This window comes from Triturus cristatus, chromosome 11 (genome assembly GCF_964204655.1).
Source record: "Triturus cristatus chromosome 11, aTriCri1.1, whole genome shotgun sequence".
Classification (NCBI taxonomy): domain Eukaryota; kingdom Metazoa; phylum Chordata; class Amphibia; order Caudata; family Salamandridae; genus Triturus; species Triturus cristatus.
The window spans coordinates 394,583,659-394,606,865 of record NC_140594.1 but is presented as its reverse complement, the minus strand read 5'-3'; the positions used below and the strand labels follow the sequence as shown (position 1 = coordinate 394,606,865).

The 23,207-nt window shown below is 45.3% G+C and overlaps 1 protein-coding gene and 1 long non-coding RNA gene across 2 annotated transcripts in view; one reads left to right on the top strand and one right to left on the bottom strand.

The window, feature by feature from the left end:
• The window catches only part of VAMP5 (vesicle associated membrane protein 5), a 79,039-nt gene extending 67,017 nt beyond the window's left edge, over nucleotides 1-12,022 (bottom strand). Inside the window, exon 1 of the mRNA XM_085635187.1 lies at nucleotides 11,590-12,022. Coding sequence (XP_085491313.1) covers nucleotides 11,590-11,592 — 3 coding nt within the window. The 5' untranslated portion in view covers nucleotides 11,593-12,022. The remainder of the gene's footprint in view (nucleotides 1-11,589) is intronic.
• Nucleotides 11,871-23,207, top strand: part of LOC146784268 (uncharacterized) — an 81,686-nt gene continuing 70,349 nt past the window's right edge. The window contains exon 1 of the long non-coding RNA XR_014970816.1: nucleotides 11,871-11,994. This is a non-coding gene — a long non-coding RNA (uncharacterized LOC146784268). The remainder of the gene's footprint in view (nucleotides 11,995-23,207) is intronic.

The window sequence follows — 23,207 nt, the reverse complement described above, 5'->3', positions numbered from 1 at the left end:
AGGTTTTTTAAATGCTAATTCCTAACTATAACGTGCCTGAAACCTATGGTTTTTTCTGTGAATTTCAAAGGTTTTTTAAATGCTAATTTCTAACTATGCCTACAGAGATAGGACATGTGAAGAAAGAAGAAAAAATGCACAGAAAGAAACAAAAGAAGTGCAGAAAGAAGCAACAGAAGTCCTCAAATACGAAGATAAGTGCAGGAAGAAGGATAACGTGCAGAAAGAACAAAAAGAAGAGCAGAAAGAAGCCTTGTTGCAAAATCATCCTGTACCCTCAACTTTTTCAGACAGATACTGGTGGTAACTGAGTCTGACTAACCAGTCCTAGAGCCAGTGCTATGTTAAAAGACACTTAGAATACAGTGAAAACACCTACATACACTAGGGAACATTATGCGTTGGGGTCCCCCTGTGATTAGCATGACCTCCTCTGTAAGCCCCTAGTGTATAATAGGGCATGGGGATTAAAACTACCTCTTAAAACAGGCCACAGGGCGTTTTTGCACACGTTAACTCAGGCCCCGTCCCCTCCCTTCACCACTGTGTAAACACGCCCTGTGTCCATTTTTAGTTGGGAGATTAAGTTCATTTGAATCCTGAGGGTCCCTAGGGTCCAACTAGCCCACTAGGTACCTCCAGTAAGTGCCACAGAGCTGCGTTGCAGAGAGGTGTAAAAAGTGGCACGGCCTGGACCACCTCTCTGCAATGCAGCTCAGTGGCGCTTACTGGAAGCACTTGGTGGGCTAGTTAGCCCCCAGGGGCCCTCAGTATTGAAGGGAAATTATATCCCCAATTTAAAACGTGCCATAGTGCGTGTTTGCACACGTCACCTCAGGCCCCGTCCCCTCCCTTCACCACTGTGTAAACGCGCCCTGTGGCTGTTCTAAGTTGAGAGATTAAGTCCCCCTGAATCCTAAGGGTCCCTAGGGTCAAACTAGACCACTAGGTACCTCCAGTAAGCGCCACAGAGCTGCGTTGCAGAGAGGTGTAAAAAGGGGCTTGGCCTCAGAACACCTGGCTGCAGCGCAGCTCCCTGGCGCATACTGGAGATGCCTGTTGGGGGCGCGTTTGCAGAGTGCTGCACGGAGGGGGCATGGCCTCCGGCATGATGCCAGTCTTTTATTTATTTTAGTTTTTTAAGAAGGGGGGCTGTTTGGTTCCCCTTCTTATTCTAATTTATTGGCCCTGATGACCCCATCCCCCAGGGCCAGTCTCCTAATTATATTTTTTTGACCCCAATCCCCAGGGCCGGCCACTGTTTTTTATTATTTTTAAAAAATATATATTTATAGACACACCTAGGACATGCTGGACAAACCGTACGTACCTATCACCATGACGATTTGCGTGATATTCATTAAAAGGCGACTATGCATGCAATGAATCCACGTGGAATGTATTTACACCACTAGTGAAGCTCTGACATGTCTGATGCCCTACCGTGCCTAATCCTGGTAGACACCCTTGTTGTTTATTTATACAAACATGGGTAGCTATTGACGGGCACATTTAATACACATGCACACCAAGCCATCCAAAGGGGATTCGACAAAAATTCGACCAAAACTATGCAAGAAACCCCCCTCACGGTTAATAAAACACACATCCACTGCCGGATGTGTAATACTTTTTATTTTACTCTCTGGAAAGGGGACGAACATCACTTGAGAGTCACAGCGTGCTCCTGACAGAGCCCAATGCTGTGTTACACCCACCATTGCCTGCCGAGTGCCACACACCTCTGTGTTGTATTCCACTAGCTAGTGCATATGCTATGACACTCTCTAGCCCATGTGCACTGTAACACCACCCCGTGAATATGTCATGCCACACTTGTCTTCGCACGGGTTATATTGCCCCATCTAACGTGCCTTTCTCGATGCCTATGTTATAACGCACAGTGCTATGCCATACATATTACAATCTGGGATCCATATCTTTGTCACAGTGCATATGCAACGTTACACTCCCCAGCACATATTTTATATTACAACTTTAGAGACTAGTTAGGTTACACAACACTGCCCTGTGCATATTACACTCCAAGGCGCATATCGCATAGCACGCGCTAGTGCCTGTGCTATCTCGCGCTCTCCAATGAATCTGTCATTGCGCACAATGTATTGCATATTATTTTTCATGCCCGGTTCATCTTATATCACACTTTTTGGTGCATAGTTTATACCATACACTATATCTAGTTTTCATTTTCAATCGTGCTCTCAGGACTATGTTCTATATAACACTGTGTTCACCTACCCTTTTCACGGGCATTACATTTTGCGATAGGGGGTGGAGGGTCAGGGGGTGTTTCTGCCAAGTGAGCCCGGAGTCACAGTCACAAACGTCCTCTTCTTCCTGAATAAAAGTGAGATTATGCTGCATACTTGTTCATATTTTAAGTAGTTCGCACAGGCACAATGTTTTAAAAACAATAAAGTTCCTAATACCCGCCTTCTCTGAACAGTTAGCTTGCTGCCCCATCCCCTTCCTCCCTATCCTCTGTTGTGTGAATCCATGGACTAGCCTCCTCCCTCCTGCCATGCATGGTCTGATGTGCTGCCACTGCCCTCAATTTAGTATGATGTACCAGTCCACTCCTCCTGCCCTCCATTGCCCAATTCTATGCCCCATCATTGACCTCCTGCTTAAACTCTGTGCTTAGCTTGCTGCCCCTATTCTCCTTCCCCCTGCCCTCCGATGTCTTTGTGCATGCCCCTGCTCCATCCTTTTTGCCCACCATGTTCCATGGACCTGCCACTCCTATCTACTCTGAGTGTTCTGTTGAGCTGCCACTCCCCTCCCACCTGCCTAGCATTGTCAGATGACTGTAACCTGTCCCTGCCACCTCCACCCTGCCTGTCCACATGCCATGCCCCTATCCTCTTCCTCTTGTCCTACATGGTCCATTGTACTGCCACACCCTTCTGCCCTCCCTGGTCTGTTGTGCTGCAACTGCTCCTCCTGCCTGCCCCGTGTGGTCTGTTGTGAGGTCCCTTCCCCTGAACTTTCTTGTCTGTGCACAGGTCCTGACCCTTCCTTCTATCCTCCATCGTCCTTTGTGCATGCCCCTCCACCCTCCTTCTTGCCCATCATAGCCATTGTGCTGCCACTAACCCTCCCACTTGCCATGCATGGTCTTCTGTGCTGCCATGGCCCCTCCCACCTTCCCTGTGTGGTCAGTTAGCTGCCCCTGACCCCCTCCCACCTTCCCTCCATGGTCTGTGTGTATGCCATCACAGTCTCACTGTTGCTCTTCATGGTGTGTCTTGCTTCTAGTGCCCATCCTGCCTGACCTCCATGGCTATCTTGCTGCTCCTGCCCTGCCCCCTTGCCCCCAGCCCTACTCCCTCCCTCCTGGCTTGTCTGTTCCATTGTAATGCCCCTGATCCGTCCCTCCTGCCCTTTATGGTCTGTTATACTGCAGCTTTCTCTCCTGTCTGTCCATTATGGTCAGCTAGCTACCATTGCCTCTTGCCCCTCTGTTCTCTGTTGTCCATGTGCATGGTCCTGTCCCCTCCCTCTTGCTTTCTATGGATTGTTGTGCTGCACTCCCGTCCTGCATGCCCTGTGTGGTGTATTGTGCTGCTGCAAACCCTGATGCCTGCCCTGCAGGGTCAGTTTGGTGCACCTCTCCATGTCCCTCCTGTCCTCTGTTATCCAAGTCCATGACCCTATCCCATTTCCTTCCATGATCCAATGTACCATACTTGCGAACATTTTGAACTTGGTAAGAGGGAGATTTTGAAAAAAAACTGGGGTATTGATTTTCCCCTTTGAGTTACATTGAAAAAGAGGATATTGTAGACAGGAGACAGATCAAATAAAGCCCATTTGAGCTTAAAAACATTGGACGTTTCCTGGCTGAATCGGGTCTGTTGGCATGTATGGTTGTACTACCATTGCCTCTTCCTTCTGCCCACAATGGTCTATTACATTGCCACAGCCTTGAAGGAGGGTAGATTTTGTATCACAGGGGCCCCCTGGCCCGTTCTGTCCACACCTGAAGTATGAGACCCTTGACCTTGCCCTGCCAGCTGCATTTGTAGGCCGTATTAAATTGACCAGCGGGTCCTGTGTTGCTATATAATTATCCTGAGACATCCTTACCACTCAGCCAGCATAAAACCCCTGTGTAGGCCCTTCTGTTCAATATGTAGGCCTCTTTGTTAAATTGACCATAGCTCTGCAATTTTAGTGTATAGCAGTCTGAAGGCAGGTCTGCGAGGCCTTCTGATCCAAACTAGTAGCCCCCACCCTACCCGAGTGCTCCGTGCTCGGTATCAAAGTTCAACATCCCCCTGAAGCTGTCGACCGACATACAGTAGGCTGCATCCTGGACTGGTACTTGCTTCCTGGGCAGGTTTCCCGCTTTTAAGGAAGTGGCAACCGCAGAGCGTCAAGTTAGGAGAACTGAGGAGATTTTATACATGAATATATTGAATTCCCGTACAATACCCATTATTTTCTGCTTGCTCTATGGAACTTACGATAAGCGATTGGCCTGAGAGACTGACCTTTTCACCCAGTCCATTGTCAGCATTAAGTGGGTAAATGACGAAATGTCTGGTAAAATCTGCAGACAAAGCTTTTGGGTAGCATACGTAGGTAGATGTAGCGTGCAAAGGAGCCCACAAAATGATATAAAAAGGGAGCACCCACAGATATCGACGGACTACCTCGCCGTCTGTATGTAGGTTAACAGGCAGTGCAGGTTTTCCCCAAGAGCTGGGAGCTCTTGTCTTCCTTTGCTTAAAATGTCTTGCTCTGCTTTGCTTGAAGTATCTTATTCTATTTTACCTATGTGAAATGTCATGTTATGTTTAACCATTGTTCTCTTTACTTTTGCATTTAAAAGATTTTGTATTGTAATTGCAGGAATGCTTGCTCTAAGAGTAAACGTGAGTGTTCCTAGGTAACATTTTCCTTGGTGTAACTTGTTTCTCATGATGCATTTATAGATGTGTTTTCTCTCTCTCTCTGTCAGTACATTAATTGAGATACAGAGAATATTATGACAGCTGTATGATTATCTGGATTCTGTATTTTGTACTTTATGTCTCTATTCTGCGGTTTCTTTGAAGTTGCATCTTCTCATTAAACTGCCATTGTATTCTGCCTCCAATTCCATGTCTCATATGTCTGTTTTCTTCATTTTTGGAGCAAGCGTTCCTAGGCACCCCGGCTCAAATTAAGGTGCCCCTTTTGTCCCTGACTCACTCTCCTGCTCAGTTCTGTGGTGGCTCCCGGGGATCTGGGGACCGCCCCTAGCTTCCTTGACCCGTAATAGATCTTCCCTCCAACAGCCTCTCTTGCAAGTCCTGTATTGTTGGTTTGTTGCCCCTGCCCCCCTTTCCACTGCCCTCCATAGTCTGTTGTGCTTCCACGGCCCTTCCTGCCTGCTCAGTGTGGTTAAATTGTTGCCTTTGCACCCTCCTACCTGCCTTCAATTTTCAGAGTCCGTGCCCCTGGCCTCTGCCTCTCAACAGTATCCTAATGAACAACTAGATTGCTAACATTCTATATTTATTACAAAAGTGTGGAACGCCTGACATCATCTTGATGTAATCAAAACTGTAATACCTAGAGCATTTCCTTTAGAAATTACATATATGAGAGGGTCTTATTGGCATCAAAATTATGGTTAGTGCTCTAAAAGACTAAAATAAGGACATATTTTCTGAGTTTTCAAATAGCGACAAAGCACTTTTAAATTATTTGTTATCTTTATGTTTTTTTATCCAGTTGACCACTTGATTAAATGTTGCACTTAGGGGAGAGGATGTGGTGTTACTTCCAGAACTGCAGACTTTGCAACTGGGGAACCAGGTTGAAGTTTCTGCTTCAGCTCGACATTCTGTGATTCTGGTCAAATCACTTAGTCTCCCCATGTCTACAACCAAAATGAATTTGTTCTTGTGTGATGTAACCAATGCTCATGTAAAGCACTCCAATACCTGACAAGTCTGCACTATATAACACTGCAAAAACACAAAATAATAAGTGTTTTGCACACTTCTGTCATTGGGCTATATTTGGGCTACATCTGGGTGATTTTGGGCTACATTTGGGCTCTTTTGTCTCCGGTGGCCGTCTTGGGAGATTTATTTGTTATGAAGTAATTTCCTCATGTACTGCAGTCTCTTCAGTAGGAAATGCTTTCAGTTTTTTACTTTGATTCCATCATGAAGGTATTCAGATATGTCACACATTTGCCATAAATTCTGAATGTTAGCACTCTAGTTGCTCATTAGATCACTGTAGTAAAACTACTGCACCATGGAAGTCTGCTCCTGGTATTAAAAGTGCATGTTTCAGTCTGCATGTCAGAATTTTTTAATGAAATAGAAGAGGATTTGAGAAGTCACTCAAAATGTGCCCTCATTTTCTTTCTTCAGCATTAATCATAATTTCTATGGCAAAATGAACCTCCTCATTGTGTTCCTTTTTAAATTAAATGTTTTAAGTGTTACCAGTTTATTCCAATCAAGATGGCTTCAGGTGTGCCTTACTTTTGTCATAATGAAGACAGTAAGCGCTCTAGTTGTTTTTTGGGACATTCTGTCATTGGGCTATACTTGGGCTACATCTGGGTGATATTTGGGCTACATTTGGGCTCTTTTGTCTCTGGTGGCCATCTTGGGAGACTTATTTGTTATGAAGTTTCCTAATTTCCTCATTTACTGCAGTCTCCTCAGTAGGAAATACTTTCAGTTTTTTACTTTGATTCCATCAAGAAGGCATTCAGATGTGTCACACATTTGCCATAAATTCAGAATGTTAGCACTCTTTTTGCTCATTAGATCACTGTAGTAAAGCTGCTGGTATTGAAAGTGCATGTTTCAGTCTGCATGTCAGAATTTTTTAATGAAATAGAAGAGGATTTGAGAAGTCACTCAAAATGTGCCCTAATTTTTCTTTCTGCAGCACTAATCATACTTTTTATGGAAAAATGAACCCCCTCATTTTGTTCCTTTTTAAATTAAATGTTTTAAGAGTTACCACTTTAATCCAAGCAAGATGGCTTCAGGTGTGCCATACGTTTATCATAAGTAGGACTGTTAGCGCTCTAGTAGTTCTTTGGAACACTCTGGGAAGCTGCAGTAGAACACAAAGGAATCAACTGACAGTCTCTGCCCTTGTTGAATGTACATGTTTTACTGAGAATGTCAGACTTCATTCTCACATGACTGAGAAAGATAATGTGAATTTACAGAAAATAAGCTCTCAGTTTAGCCTATAGATCACCTTCCAAACCTCTGTGGTAAAAGCATGAGAAAATATTTTTCTCTCAATCATGATATCCCAGCAGAAGGCTTTTTCACATGGTGAAATCACCGTAGAACATACCACAATTCCTAAAATGAGTATGGTACCATCAACAAATGATTTATAATGTAACTAAAGTCTTAAAACCTTCTATTAACTGCAATGCTTTTTAATGAGGTGCTATCATGTATATTGGTCCCAAGATGGCTGCCAACACTTCTTGGATGAAGTGCTGACAGCCAATCAGATCTCAGGATGAGATGTGTGGTTAGGCTCCGCCCACATATATATATGCTTTTAAATGCTATTTTCTCAGGAAATACTGAACAGATTTACACCAGACCTGCAAAAGGCACTTCCTTGACCTTATGGCTACCTCTCTGCCAAATTTCAAGTAATTCTGTTCAGCCGTTCGGGCTGTAGCTGTGTCTAAAGGTCCTATGGAAAAATGCATGGGGAAAACGCGTTTTGGGACCCCCCTTTTTTCTCGGCCCCTGCTTGACGAATCCCCCCGAGACTTTCAGGGTAGGAGCGGAGCGTAGCGCCCCACCTATTTTGAAAATTTCGCGAGGATTCGTCGACCGGCGCCAAAGTTATTCCAAATAGAATGTTGCGGATTTCCTATGGAAACAGGGTCCTAACTATAACTACCTACTGGCGACCGCCAGTAGGTAATATATATATATATATATATATATGTGATCAAGTCCCCAGGGAGGGACGAAACGCGTAATGGCTGCCGCTCCTGTGGTGTAATCTTTGCAAAATAAACTAAGCGGTATTTCAAAAGGATTCTGTGGTCCGTGCTCTTTGTCTCCAGCATCCAGTATCCAGATGGAAGGAAATATGGTAGAAGAGTATTAAGGTGATATATATATATATATATATCAGCAGAACGCTCGCTCCACTTCTCCTTGCTGGACTGCTGGAAAAAGCGAGAATGGACCCAATTTGGTGCTTATTAGGTTTTATTTCGCAAGCACAAGCACACCTTCCACCATTATATAGATGTTGGGGACCCATGGGAGCCTTGAACACTGGTATTAGAAACGGGGTCACCAGCCACTACATGCCCCCCCCCCCTTTGCGTGGCAAATCTCTGCGCTTATGCAAAGAACATTGGATCCAGCCGCCAGACGGACAGTATCCCGTGCATGCTGGGAGCTGTAGTTGTCTACCACACTGCAGCATTCCCAGGCGGCAGGATCAGCTGAGCTCCCACCAATGAGAGTGCCCTGGCATCTACAAAGGAGGGAGGAGGTGAGACCCGCGGACGATTCAGCATCCAAAGAAGGCGTAATGGCCGAAATGCATCATGCTGTTTGGTTTGGTGATTAAAGGCTTCCTACCAGTACCCCGCTGTGTCCCTGGGTTTCCTTGTGTGAAGGCGATTGTGTGGCACTGTTGTTTTTAGGAGCCACAAATATAATGTTAAGAAGCAAAGCTGTGTCATCATTTTATCTGAGGAAAGAGGAATGACCTCTCTTTATCAATATAACAGAAACAGCACAGGTCAAAAGTACAATGTTCGATAAACACAGAATATAAGTTTCACCTGACTCAGCCTTTTTCTCCAGCTACTAATGTAGAGTAAGTGGTTATTATGTGCCATTTCTCACCAAGTAACTGCTTTTCTCCACTGATAACCCAGAGGCTGAATGTCAGAATATCATGTTTAGAAATATTGTCTGTCATAAATATTTTGTTCTAAATTTCATTTACAAATATATCACCCAATCAAAGTAGATTCTCTATTATTAAGTCCAATAAGGCAATATTATTATAGAAGATATTTAGGGCACAATATTTATATCAAGTGACATTCTGACAAGCATATTCTGTTACTTCATGTCTTATGGTCTTGGACACTGCCGTACCGCTCATTGGATGCCAAGTAGTCCTGAGTGGTGACTCTCCCAGGGTAGGGTGAACAAACATGTAAGGCTTACTTTAGGATCAGGGCTTCAAACTCATTTACATTATAAATAAAAACTGAGTTTAATCTGTTTAAAAAGAAAAAAACAACAAGTGCAGTGGGCTGTATATTTTCTCAGGAGTCTGCTATTGTAGCTGAATGGCAGGCTTCCTGAAGACCAAGGATGTCTAGCCTTCATTCCACCTATGTCTCTTTCTTCTACCACCCTGTTTCCTGTCTATTTATCCCATTCCTGCGGTCTCTTTTTATCCCTGATTTTCCTTTTATCATTGTTTTCCTGTCTTTGTCCTCCTCCTTCGTTCTCCGTGCTCTGCTTCTTTTTATCTGGGTCAAAGTTTGATGATTAAAAATAATCCGAAACCCCAAATGAGTGCTAAGGCCCAACACCTGTAACTACCGGCACAAATTAATCAATGGTAATAACACTCACTAATGGGTACTGCTCAGTGAGACCTGTGGGCCTGATGTGCCAAAATGTGTTGCACATTCTGGGTCTGATTCACAAACTGCACTACTACAGTAGTTCTACAAAATTACTACAAAGTGCTATGCACAAACTGCACTTTTGTCACTTTTGTAGTATTGTACACTTTTGTAGTAACTTACATGAGAAACGTATACTTTTGAGGTAACTTATACGTGTAACATACACTTTTGCACTAACTTACACTTTTGTAGTAACTGACGTGTAATTTACACATTTGTAGTAAGTCCAGCACTACACATGGCCAACCAATGGTACTGCAACATCCCACAACAGAAAATAATGGAGATAGGGACATAAAATAAGGACCCATAGGAAATAATGGTAAATTAAATTAGATTTTAAAATAGTTAAATATATATATATAATTTAAAGTTAAATAATTATATATAACCTAATGCTAAAAGGCATTTAAACATAATATTTATTATTTAATTATAAAATGTGGAATGTAAAGCATAATATAACATTCCTTTTTATTAAACATATTTACATGATTACATTAATTTTAATTATTTCTATACATCACTTTTAATAATTATTAATGTATAGTAAAAATCTTCTTTTCTTCAAGTGGAAATTCATTTTATAATTTGAACTTCAGAAAAATAAGTTTAATTTATTTTAACATTTGTCCATTAATTACATTTTTTATTCATATTTAATTTAATGGTGCTGTGGCATTGTGATTTATTTGATTGTACATTTTAGGCAAATATATAAAATGAATTGACATTAATATTTAACAAACCTTTTTTTAATATTTAATTTCGAGTTGAATTTTTTTTTTTTTCCATACACTTTACCATGTGGAGATCTCCGCCCGACTGCGGGTCTCCCTTTGGTAAAGTAGAGGAAACATGGGAATGAAAGGGTCCCACTGACATGGCTATCCACTGAACCTCTCCATTTTCGATGGAGTTTTATAGATTAAATGCTGCTGCCTTCCTCGGTGAAATAAATATGCGTTCCAAACACCTCTGCCACAAGGACGCCTTTCATGGTCGAACTCATCTTCTCTTCTTCCTCGTCCCACTGCAGCCCTGAGTTCAGTAAAGTTAGCTCATTGGGCCTGGGTCAATATTGTGGCAAACCAAACCCCAACAAATCCACCATCAAAAAGGAAACTGCGGATCTCCAACCGCAAAGGAATTCCCGATTCTGGCGCATGGGAAACTCTGCAAAGCCTCTTGTGGCTTTAGAGTTCTGTTTCCTTGGAACAACTTATGGAGGCATCTGGTCTCCACCAAAGGTCAGGCTGCCAATGTTCCCTTGGAATTGGAATCGGATGTTGTGGCTGGTGCCTAAAAGTGTAGACATTTTTATGGGGTTGTTTAAAAAAATAAAAACGGCTGTTCCCCGTCGGGATTATCTAGAAACTCACATTTGGGGCGAAGCAACCGCTAAACAAATTGGTAGCCAGCCTGTGGTGCAAGGGTGCAATGGGCCGAAATGTAAGCAAGGCAAAAATACCCCTCTGCCCCCGGTTTCGTAGAAGTATACGCACTGCTGGTCCCCGCACACCCTTGGGTCCCGGTGCCACTGCACCTGCTCTTCTGATGATAGCTAGCAGTGGTGCATACCTCACTCTCACACAGAATAGAAAGCCAGCAACAGGGTGCAAGCTTCCTTGACACACACAACAGGTCCGAGAAGCGGGACAAATGTTCTTCACAAACAAGCAAATACAGAGAAGAGAACAAGGCAAGCAGCACGTTTCATACGCATTGCGTCACACTGCAACCAAGAGATCTGTCTAGTGTTTGTGTGCTGTGTGAAGAAACAAGTTGACACAAGTTCTAATCCGCCTCTTTCACTTATCCGAAACCGCATTGTATTTACAAATAAAATCTCACTGCTACCAAGTTTTTTGAATTATTTTTTGTAAATAACTTACCATTTTGCCCGCTGCCCCCTCGACGCTCCTTCACGCGGCGCCCTCCGCTCGGTCTTACTCGGTGCCCTCGGTGGTTATCTAAGTTCGCCCGACAAACTCGGTGACAGCAGTGACATAACTTCCCCTCGTGTGACTGCCCCTTCCCGCAAAACTAACCCTGGACTTTCCGGGCCTCTCCAGTCATTGGCGAGGTGGCCTGGTGCCAGAGGACAAGCGCGCCACAGCTCCGCGGAGTCAACACTCTTGTGGCACGGCACTTTTCGGCACGGCTGGTGAAGCACGATTTGGCGTGGCGCGTTTTTACGCGGCTTGGCACAGCACTGCTGGACACGACTGGCTATGGCATGGATTGGCACTGCCCGGCAAGGCTTGGCACCGGTTGGCACACCCTACACATGGCAGGAGGTTAGCACAGCTCGTAAAATACATGTGTTGAACTAGAGCAGCAGGAAGAGTAAATATAGAGTGTGGGTGGAGAGAGGGAGGGGCGGGCCTCTGCCCCTGCCGCAGGCAGTGGGAGAGCTCCCGCACGGGATTCGGTTTCATAATCATTAAGGGGCTTGGCTGACAGCTTTGTCACAGCCAGGCAGTTAGTAGTGGTGCAGGAAGGTCTCCGTGGGCACAAAATGCAAGCAAGGACACTGCCCCATAGCCTGGTTTTGTAGAAAAATCGATCAATAATCGGGGTGAAAAGCGCCCCTCCCTTCCCTGGGTAGTAGAAGGGCGGAATTTAGCGCTGGTGGCCCCGGTGCGACTGTTTTTGGCGCCCCACCATGACCTCTTTCGCTACGGATTCCCTCCCCGCCACCCTTTAACAGTGCTCCTCAAGTGTCCATAACGACTCTCTCTCACGTGCATTTCTTTTGCCTTATAGCGCCACTCATGCCATTGTAGAGTGTCAGAGCACTTCACATCACACCCACGACACAGCGACAATGAATAATATGTGTGTGAATTGGTGTATAGGGAATGTTACCAGCGCTTAATTTGTAAAAGGATAAGTGCCGGGGCTCTCGTCAGGAGGCTACTGCAGCTCACATAACCCATGCCAGCGCTGCCAATGACAGTACATACACATCTACTAACCTTCACACTCCTACAAGTGTGACAAGTCAGACTATTCCAGGCCCCCCAAAGCCAGGAGAATGGCTTGGGACGCAGGTATTAGTCATTGTTAATGTAAATTGAACAAATAAACCGCTGTTGTTGTGTTCATACCGAAATTAGCAGGACAGCACCACCATGTGGCAGACTGTCATAGCCCCGATGCTGACAATAAGGTCCCGGTGCTGAGCACCGGAAAGCACCGGCTCAAATTAAGCACTAAATGTTACATAAGACAGAGGACTACAAGGTGTAGGAGTCACGTGTCGTCCATACTGGTAGACAGAATAGTTAAAGAGTGTTTGGTCTGGAGAAGCACAAAATCAGAAATTAAAAATTGACACCATGCAAGGGGTTCTGTTCACTAATAAGAATTGATTTCTACCCAAACGAACCCTTTTTGCGACATTAGGATAATGAAAGACAGGGGGGCGGAGGGTATAACAACGCACTAATCTATACCTTGCAGTTTGCATACAGCTCTTTGACAACAGTTAATTGGTCTCTGTTCTATATTTTGATTTTATCTTAGAAACTGCAAGTAAAAAAGGATCTCTTGGACAAAAAACAGAAACCCCCTAAATAATTTACGATATAGGCACTTCTCTTATATGCATGGTGCATGTTCTTTGCAGCAGGCATATTAACCCTCTGCACCACCTTATGTCGAGTCAAAACTCCCCCCCCCCCGACAAAACTCTGATCTCTCACAAGCAGACCCATTAACCACCAGAGTTATCTTGACATTTTTATCCTTGCCTAAAGTTACTGGAGGCAAAGAAGCTGCAGCAGGTGCTTTTATATCCACAATATATTTGAAAACACGGCGCCCTCCGTAGTCAGCACCCAGTGGCTCGGCACTGGTTGCGCTGCCCTAGAGCCGGCCCTGGTTCAGAGCTACTGCACCAGTTGCACTATTGATTATGGATGTCGAGTGACCAAAATGGCAGGGGTAGCAGGAGTGACATCATGCACCATTTAACCGTAATTACATCACAGGGATTGGCATCATCTGACCTTCGACCCTGACTCTTCCTAGGAAGTCATGTCACATAAGCTTAACCCTGATGACATTCTGATAATTGACATTGCTGAGGTTCCATGATAACTGTATGATTAATAAAACAACACAGCACAGACAAATGTCTTTTAAAGACCACCTACAGTAGAATTCTGACATGATCTTTGAAAGTGCTGAGGAGAATAGTACTGCCCAAACTGTTGCTAGTGAGAGAAGCAAGTAAGACAGACCTCTTCTAGAGGAGCCCAGGATTCTTGTTCTTGGAAAGTTTAGAAAAACATGGGATAAAATCATGCATTATAAAGTACACTTTTCATATAATATTGCTAAAATGCCATAGGCTCCGAAAGGGCAGTCATTAAATGTTCAAATCCTTTCATAGTGTTGCAAGTCAATGAAACATGACCCACCTCAAGAGTTGACCCCATTTTTTCCAGAATGTGACCCCACATGCCAACAATTATGTGCAATACGCCAGTGCCAGAATGTTGTCATTAATGCTGTCCACATACCATGGGTGATCCTTATGTTGAAAATGACCTCCAGTGTGCAAGTGCCAGCATTTTGCCATGGGTGCCTCCTATGCAAAGAATTTCCTCAAATATGCCAGTATTTTTACACAGGTGCACTGTATACCAAGAATGACCTCTTGCCTGCCAGCATCCGTATTTTACCATGAGTGATCATTATGCCATGATTTACCTCCAGTATGACAGTGCCAGTATTTTGCCATGGGTGCTTCTATTAGACATTAATAATCAAAGGGAATGGATCACTTGTAGCTGTCACCAGGGTTCAGGTACTTGTTTCCGATATTTGGTAAAAAACCCTCATTCACGTAAGACGGTTGTGGGGCGGTTTATCTTGATTCTCCGCCTTGATTTTAAATACGTGACAGCATCATCATAGGGTTCTTTCCATGCTTCCTCCGTCCTGGAGGGAACCACTGGATGTTTCAGTAGTGATCAGGGAAAAAAATAAAAATATTTGTAAAAAAGTGAGGAGTGCTCAAGTGATGTGAATAATTAAAAAATTCCTCTTGCTGCCTGGATTTGACTTTATTCCGTTCGGTGCAAGGGAAACAGTTTTAAAATACAACTAAGTGCAGATAGGACGTGTAATGAATCCGCTGTAGTCTTAGTCTAAGCTTCTATTAGACAAACATTACCTTCCGTAAGCCAAGGCCAAAGGCAGATTTGCAAGCAGAACACTCTCACTCAGGATTACTTGCATTCATTCACTCACTCACACTCATCCTCGCTTACTAACACAGATTTATTCTTACTCATTTGTTCATTCTCACTCACTCTTAAACTCACTCTTACTTTTACACATGTATTATCATTTATTCACAATCATCACTCTCAAGCATTCTTACTCTTACCGACTCATACTTTCTTTTTCAGTCACACTCACTTGCACTCATTCATTCTTTCAGTCTCACTTTTTCTCCGTCACTCTGACTCACTCACTTATTCACACTCACATTCACCTTTAATCTCACTCACTCAATCAATCAATCAATCAATCAGGGAATTGTAAGAGCGCTACTCACCCATGAGGGTCTCAGAGGTGCTAAGGTGGGGGATCCGCAGATCTGTTTAACCGAAGAGCCAGGTCTTGAGGGTCTTCCTGAAGGTGTTCAGGGAGGGGGTGCGTCTGATGTCTACCGGTAGCTCATTCGAGGTCTTGGCTGCAATGTGAGAGAAGGATCTTCTGCTTGCTCTGGCTCTGTGGATGCGTGGGGTTTCGGCCAGTGCGAGGTTGGAAGATCGGAGGTTTCTTTTGGGTACGTGGAAGTTGATTCTGTCATTGAGGTATTTGGGTCCATTGTTGTGTAGGCATTTGTAGGTGTGAGAGAGGATTTTGAAAGTGACTCTTTTCTCCATGGGGAGCCAGTGGAGACTTCGTAGGTGATGAGTGATGAATTTGTGTCGGGGGATGGCGAGGACGAGTCAGGCGGTGGTGTTCTGTATTGTCTGGAGTTTGCGGAGTAGGGACTTGTTGATGCCGGCATAGAGTGCGTTTCCATAGTCCAGTCTGCTGGTGATGAATGTGTGGGTGACTGTCTTCCTTGACTCCGGGGGGATCCACTTGAAGGTCTTGCGGAGGATGCGGAGGGTGTTGAAGCAGCTGGAGGTGACGGCGTTGACCTGTCGGTTCATGGTGAGTGATGAGTCGAGTACGATGCTGAGGTTCATACTTTCTCATCCACTCACAAACACTCTTACTCTCACTCCTTCTCACTTATTTTTACTCACTTTGACTCACTCATTCTGACTCGGTTATAGTCTCTCACTGTCACTCATTATCACACACTTATTCTCACTCACCCTCGCTAACCCTCCTCTCACATTCATTCTTACTCTTTCATTCTCAGTTTGAGTCACTCATAACAACCCCCTACTTCACTCTCACTCATTGCAACTCATTCAGTGACACCCACTCACCTTCACTGTTAATCTCACTCATTCATACGTTCTCACTCACGCCACTCTAACTCACTCATTCTCACTTATTGTCACCTATTTGACTCACTCATTGTGACTTAGTTATACCCACTGTAACTCACTGTCATGCATTATCACTCACATTTACTCTCACACACTTGCTAACACTTCCTCACATTCATTCTTGCTCATTCATTCTCACTCACTTGCAGCCATTCTTACACTAACTCACTCTGACTTACTGATGCTCACTTTCTGACACCAAATCTCACTCACTCCCTGTCACTGATTCTCACTCTCAGTCACACACACATGCATACACATACAAAGAGACATACATGCTCACACATACTCACTCTTTCTCTGAAACACTCTCACCCACAAACATATACATTTACAATGATTTTTTTAATTACCTTAGATACCAGCGAAGGTCCCTTTTGAACTAATGTTTTTCATTTTTTTGTATTACACTCATAGTGAATAATAGAGCATTGTTCACTATAAGTATAATAAAAAAGGGCAGAAAACAAGGGACGGCAAGGCCTATGGTGCCCATGGGTTCTTGGCACTGATTTTGCCCCTTTGATGTTGAGGGGAAGAAGGGCACATGGAGATGATGAATTCAGTGAACAGAGAAGAGCTGGTAGCGTGGAGGAGAGCAGGGCTGCTCCCAGATCCACGGTGGTGGTGGTGGTGGTACTAGGTCAAGGTCTGGCTAATAGGACCCGACACCAAAGAGGTTGTGTGCTAGGTGAGGATAAAGTGACGACGGAAGAGGACAGCACCAGCAGAGATGAGCAGGGGGAAGTTGAAGTGGTGAAGGAAGGGAGGGATGGGGAGTTGAGGGGTGAGGTGAAAGGACGTGGCAGAATAGGAGGAGGAGACAGATGAGGGGAACAACATAAGACATCAGAAGGTCAGAGTAGAGTGATGAGCCCACTGAGGGCAGTGACCCAGGGCCAGGGGCAAAAGCCGCATAACACACAACCAAGCTGCCCCCCCCCCCCCCCCGGGACGTAGGTGTGCCCCACCAGTGTCCAAGCACTGAAGAGACCCCCTTAGGTTGTGTGTTTGCTTGCTTCTGTTTTAATTTGTCTCCCTTTCAGCCTTCAGCTGCTACGTGCAGCAGGCTTTATAAGGGCACAGTGCCGACCCAGCACTGGTCAGAAAGAAAGTAACAACGTGTTACTTTCTCTTTCCATTTTGAGCTTGGTGTGTCAGATGGAGAAGCCTCTTTTGAAACTGTATTGGGCTCAGGGCCAGCTTAAGCGCTGGTGGCACCTGGTTTGACAATCTTTTTTGGCCCCCTCCTCGCATGATCCCCCTCCTCGGGGTCCCTAACTTCCACCTGGCAAAAGTGCCCAGCATCTCTCCATAGCCCCTCTCCCACATACATTTCATGTTTTTTTAAGTGCTGGTAAAGAGTGCCTTTACTAATCATTTCAGCTATCCACATAAAATACAGATCTGTTCTTTGCAGCAGGCATATTAACCATTTGTGCTACTTTACGGCGAGTTAAAACTGCTACCAGACAAAACTCTGGATCTTCCTCTCTAGCAGAACCATTATTCGGAAGAGTTATCTTGACATTTTAATTGCTGCCTGAAAGCTCAACGGACAAGGAACTCTGCAGCAGGTGCTTTTAAATGGTAAATTATTGCAAGCACAGCCACCTCCCCTGAGGTTAGTTCCTATTCTGCAACTCCGGAATGGGGAGGGGAATGTGGTACGCACACAGGACGCGATTCTTAAAGAATTTCCGACACATCTGCGTCACACTTGCTCATCTTCCGCCCAGACGGAGCCGCATGCTCTGCAGGACTTCTTTGACGGGGTGGAAGTGCCCACATTGGGGGAGGAAGAAGCAAAGGCTTTGGGAGCACCAATCTCCAAAGAGTCAATTAAGCAGCTGCAGACAGAGAAATGCCCCGGGAGCGATGGGCTCCCGGCAGAGTTTTATAAAAAATTTGCCCTACAGCTGGTTGACCGCCTCCTAGAGGTGTCCAACGAAGCCCTGGCCCACGGAAACCTCCCCGGCACTATGATGGAGGCACTGGTGTCCATGATTCCCAAGCCAGATAGGGACCCTCTTTCCCCTGGCTCCTACAGGCCCATCAAACTCTCGAATATAGATGGAAAAATACCAAGTGGGGTGTTAGCAGCACGTCTCCTACCGTATGTGGCCCGACTGGTCCATCAGGACCAGGACGGATTTATCCCCGGTCGCAATACTACGCACAACTTGCGTAGACTTGCGCATATTTGGCACGATCCGCACCATAAGGATGAGGACTGGGCCCTGTGCCTTCTGGATATCCAGCAGGCTTTCAACTCTGTTGAGTGGGAGTATCTGTGGATGGTACTTAGCAGAATGGGACTTGGGGAAAAATACATACGATGGATGCAGCTGTTATACACTAAGCCGATAGCTAGGGTATGCCTCCGAAACCAGGTGTCGGAGACATTTGAAAGTCAAAGGGGTACAAGGCAGGGGTGTCCCTTGTCGCCACTCCTCTTCACTCTTGCGATGGAGCCTCTGGCGATCACTCTTAGAACTAAGATAGAGAACTGGGGAATTCAGTTGGGCAATACTATCCACGTGGTGTCCATGTACGCTGACGACATGTTGGTTTACCTCCGACGTCCTGAAGAAGCACTACCGGGGCTTCTGGATGAGTTGCACAGCTTTGGGGACATATCAGGTTTACGCCTCAATCCAGGGAAGTCTAAGCTCTTCCCCATGGGGCGCCTGGCGGAGAGGGTGGACAGCGAACTACCCCACGTGAGAATGACTTTGGTTAGGGACGAAGTACGCTATCTTGGGGTTAGATTGGCGCACACGCAGGCAGCTTATCTGGAAAGAAATACGGGGAGGTGTGTGCAAGGCGTCCAAAAATCAATTGAGATCTGGTGGGACCTACCGTTGTCTTTGATTGGCAAGGTAGAGCTGATAAAAATTGTGGTTTTACCACGTTGTCTGTATGTAATGCAAAACTCGCTCTACCGTATTCCGCAGGAGTATTTCCGCCGGTTGGACCGCCTGCTGGTGGAATTGCTGTGGAGCTCAAACGGGAAATGGGTAAAGCTGGTCACTGTTCAGATGACATGGGAGCAGGGGGGTATCGAGGTTCCTCGGCTGGACGTCTATTACATGGCGGCACAGCTCCAACTTGCAGTGCATTGGTTGGATGATCACGATAACTGGGAGAAACCTCTGATGGCAGGTGCACATCAGGGGATCCCACTCCCTGAACTCCTCATGCTGGGGTCAAGGGTACCTGACCAGTTCCCATACATTATCCGTTACGTTGCCACAATCTGGGAAGAAGCAATCAGTACCGTGGTTAGAAGGGCGCCATATGCCCAGGATGCCCCGCTGTGGGCAGTGGTACCTTTTAAACGGATTACCCAAACCATGTCAATCACTAAATGGACGGAAAGAGGGTGCCTCATGATGGTGGGATTTATACTCTGATCAACGATTCCTTACCCAGAAGGATGCGGAATCTACATTCAAGTTGGGCCGGGGGCAATACCTTCAGTATGCCAAAATTTCAGCGACCGCACGTGACCTATAGCCGATGTTCCCACAAGAGCCGCCGGTATCGACAGCCCTGCAGGCTATTTCCACTCTGGCAGAAGGACGAAGACTGGTTTCTCACATCTACGGGGCACTCCGCCGGGATGCCTCAGCTGACCCACTACCAGTACAGGCACAATGGGATGCGCTAGTAGACGAACCCTTAACGGATACCGAGTGGAGGAGGGTACATGAAGGAGTCCGAACAATCAGTTGTAACGCCAGGTTTAAGCTCACACAGTATAATATTGTACAACAAACCTACCTGATCCCACGAGTACTACACAGAATATAACAGGACCGCCCAGCCCATTGCCCCATATGTGGTCATATGGATGCCCATTTCCTCCATATGACATGGGAGTGTCCAAAGTTTATAAGATACTGGGAGTTGGTGATAGCCAGTTTACAAACAGTCACAGGATGGAAGATACCTCAGTCAGTTACGGAGATACTGTTGGGACTCATCCCTAGACTTAAGGGGAAAAAACGTACGTGGAGATATCTGCAATTAGGGTTAGTACTAGCCAAACGAAGAATAGCAATTAGGTGAATGAGCCCGAAGCCCCGAGTTGCGCAAAAGACCTGCGCGAATGGGCAGTGGCAGAGTTAGTTTGAATGAAAAAAGTTAGGAGAGATGAAAAGCTGGAAGACGATGCGAGGGCCTGGAATGCCATGATATTAGAGATCCCCACAGGAGGGACTCCCACATCTCAGTGGACGGAGGGAGTGACGGTGAGCCAAGTAGACGTGGAAAAGACAGCAACAAGCGGGAGCCACCCGGAAACCCATGATGTAACAGATATAACACATTCATGAAAGGCACTCTGGCATGGGACATCCAATGTAGGAAGGGGTGGGGGGAGGGAGGGGTTGGTTACTTGTTACGATCCATAGTTTTATGGTGACATTGTTTTGGCCAGAATCCAGCAATATATTTCATTCATGTACGGTTGATGCTTCAGATAAGCCAGTTGTTAGAACACTATGTGCAGGTATTCTTGCCGTATACTTTTGTGATGTACATCTTCTGCCATGCTCTGTATGTGATTCTGGAAGTAGAACAAAGGAAGAAATGTAATAAAAAAATATTTTTTTTTAAATGGTAGACAGAGAGGGAGGACATGCAGAAAACACAGGATGGTGAGGTAATGTGAGAAAGGTGCGAATAAGCCAATTTTTTTTTTTTTGGCAGATTTATACAGCGCAAACCCGACCCGAAGGTATTGGAGCGCTTTACATGACCACCAGTTACGTTACAGAAGGACACATTAATTTTTTAGGTCTCGCCTGACACCAGCGCATGCGCTGGACTGGCGAGACTTTTAGTGAGGGCTCAAAAAATGCTACCATGGCCAGCCTAGAGCTACAGTGCATGTGCGCGGGCACACGTTTAGGAGCAGAGGCACCATATGGCAAACCTCGTCATGCTCAGTAAGCGCCCGCGATCACTTTCACTTTCGCCCGTGATCACTTTCGCGGCGCCCCTTTGATGTTCTCCTTCAAAGAACATCAAACATCAAAGAACATGTTGTTGTGTTAATGCTTTGCTGCACCCGTTTGACTTACAATATGCTTTCTCTTTCCACAAACTCGATGTTTGTGTTCCTTTATTTTGAGATGCTTTTAGTATTACTGTTTTGTGACTTAAAGAACATTAAGGAAATGTTACTGTGAAACTGGACAACGTTCACAGTGTTTATATCTGATCGCAGCGGCTGCTTCATGTCTGTTGTACCATTCAGGGAGTCCTTTCAATGGCGCTTTCATGAGGACATGATGAGGAAGCTGGAAACTTTGGCACATTCTCTTTAAAAACACAGCATGTTGGCGACTGGTTAATCCATTAGACCTATGTAGCGCTTTAGATCTCAAAGCACTATGGTGGGTGCAGCAGTTACAACTCATGAAATATGGGGTGCAACTCACAGGGAGGGGGCAGGTTTTAGTGCACATTGGCTGCAATCGAACTCTTAAGATGATGGGCTGTGTGTATCCATTATCAGCACTCAGTCTTCGCTAAGTGATCTTGTTTGTTTTGTTGTTGTGTTAATGCTTTGCTGTGCCCGTTTGACTTACAATGTGCTTTCTCTTTCCACAAACTCGATGTTTGTGTTCCTTTATTTTGAGATGCTTTTAGTATTACTGTTTTGTGACTTGACTTAAGGAACATTAAGGAAATGTTACCGTGAAACTGGACAACAAGTTCACAGTGTTTATTTCTGATCCCAGAGGCTGCTTAATGTCCGTTGCACCATTCAGGGAGTCCTTTCGTTGGTGCTTGCATGAGGATATGATGAGGAAGCTGGAAACTTTTGGCACATTCTCTTTAAAAGCACAGCATGTTGGCGACTGGTTAGTCGATTAGACCTATGTAGCGCTTTAGATCTCAAAGCCCTATGGTGGGTGCAGCAGTTATAACTCATGAAATATGGGGTGCAACTCACAAGGAGGGGGCAGGTTTGAGTGCACATTGGCTGCAATCGAACTCTTAAGATGATGGGCTGTGTGTATCCATTATCAGCATTCAGTCTTCGCTAAGTGATCTTGTTTTGTTGTTGTGTCAATGCTTTGCTGCGCCCGTTTGACTTACAACGTGCTTTCTCTTTCCACAAACTCGATGTTTGTGTTCCTTCATTTTGAGATGCTTTTAGTATTACTGTCACACACACAACCACAACCACACACACAACCACAACCACACACACAACCACATGCACAACCACACACACAACCGCACACACAACCACAACCACACACAACCACACATACAACCACACACACACACAACCACACCCACAACCACACACACACAACAACCTCACAACCACACACACACAACCACACACACACAACCACACACACAACCCCACACACAACCACACACACAACCACACAACCACACACACAAACACTCACACAGCCACACACACAACCATAACCACACACACAACCGCACGCACAACCACACAACCACACCCACAACCACACACACAACCACACACACACAACCACACACACACACAACCACACCCAACCACACAATCACACACACAACCACAGCCACACACACAACCACACACACACACAACCACACACAACCACACACAACCACACACCCAACCACACACACACACACACAGCCACACACACAACCACACAAACAACCACACACACACAACCACAACCACAACCACACACACAACCACACACAACCACATCACCACACCCACAACCACACACACACAACCACAACCACACACACACAACCATACACACACAACCACAACCACACACACACAACCACACACACAACCACAACCACACACACAACCACACACACAACCACACAAAACCACACACAACCCCACACACACAACCACACACACATGCACACACACAACCACACACAAACAACCACAATCATACACACAACCACACACACACAACCACACCGAA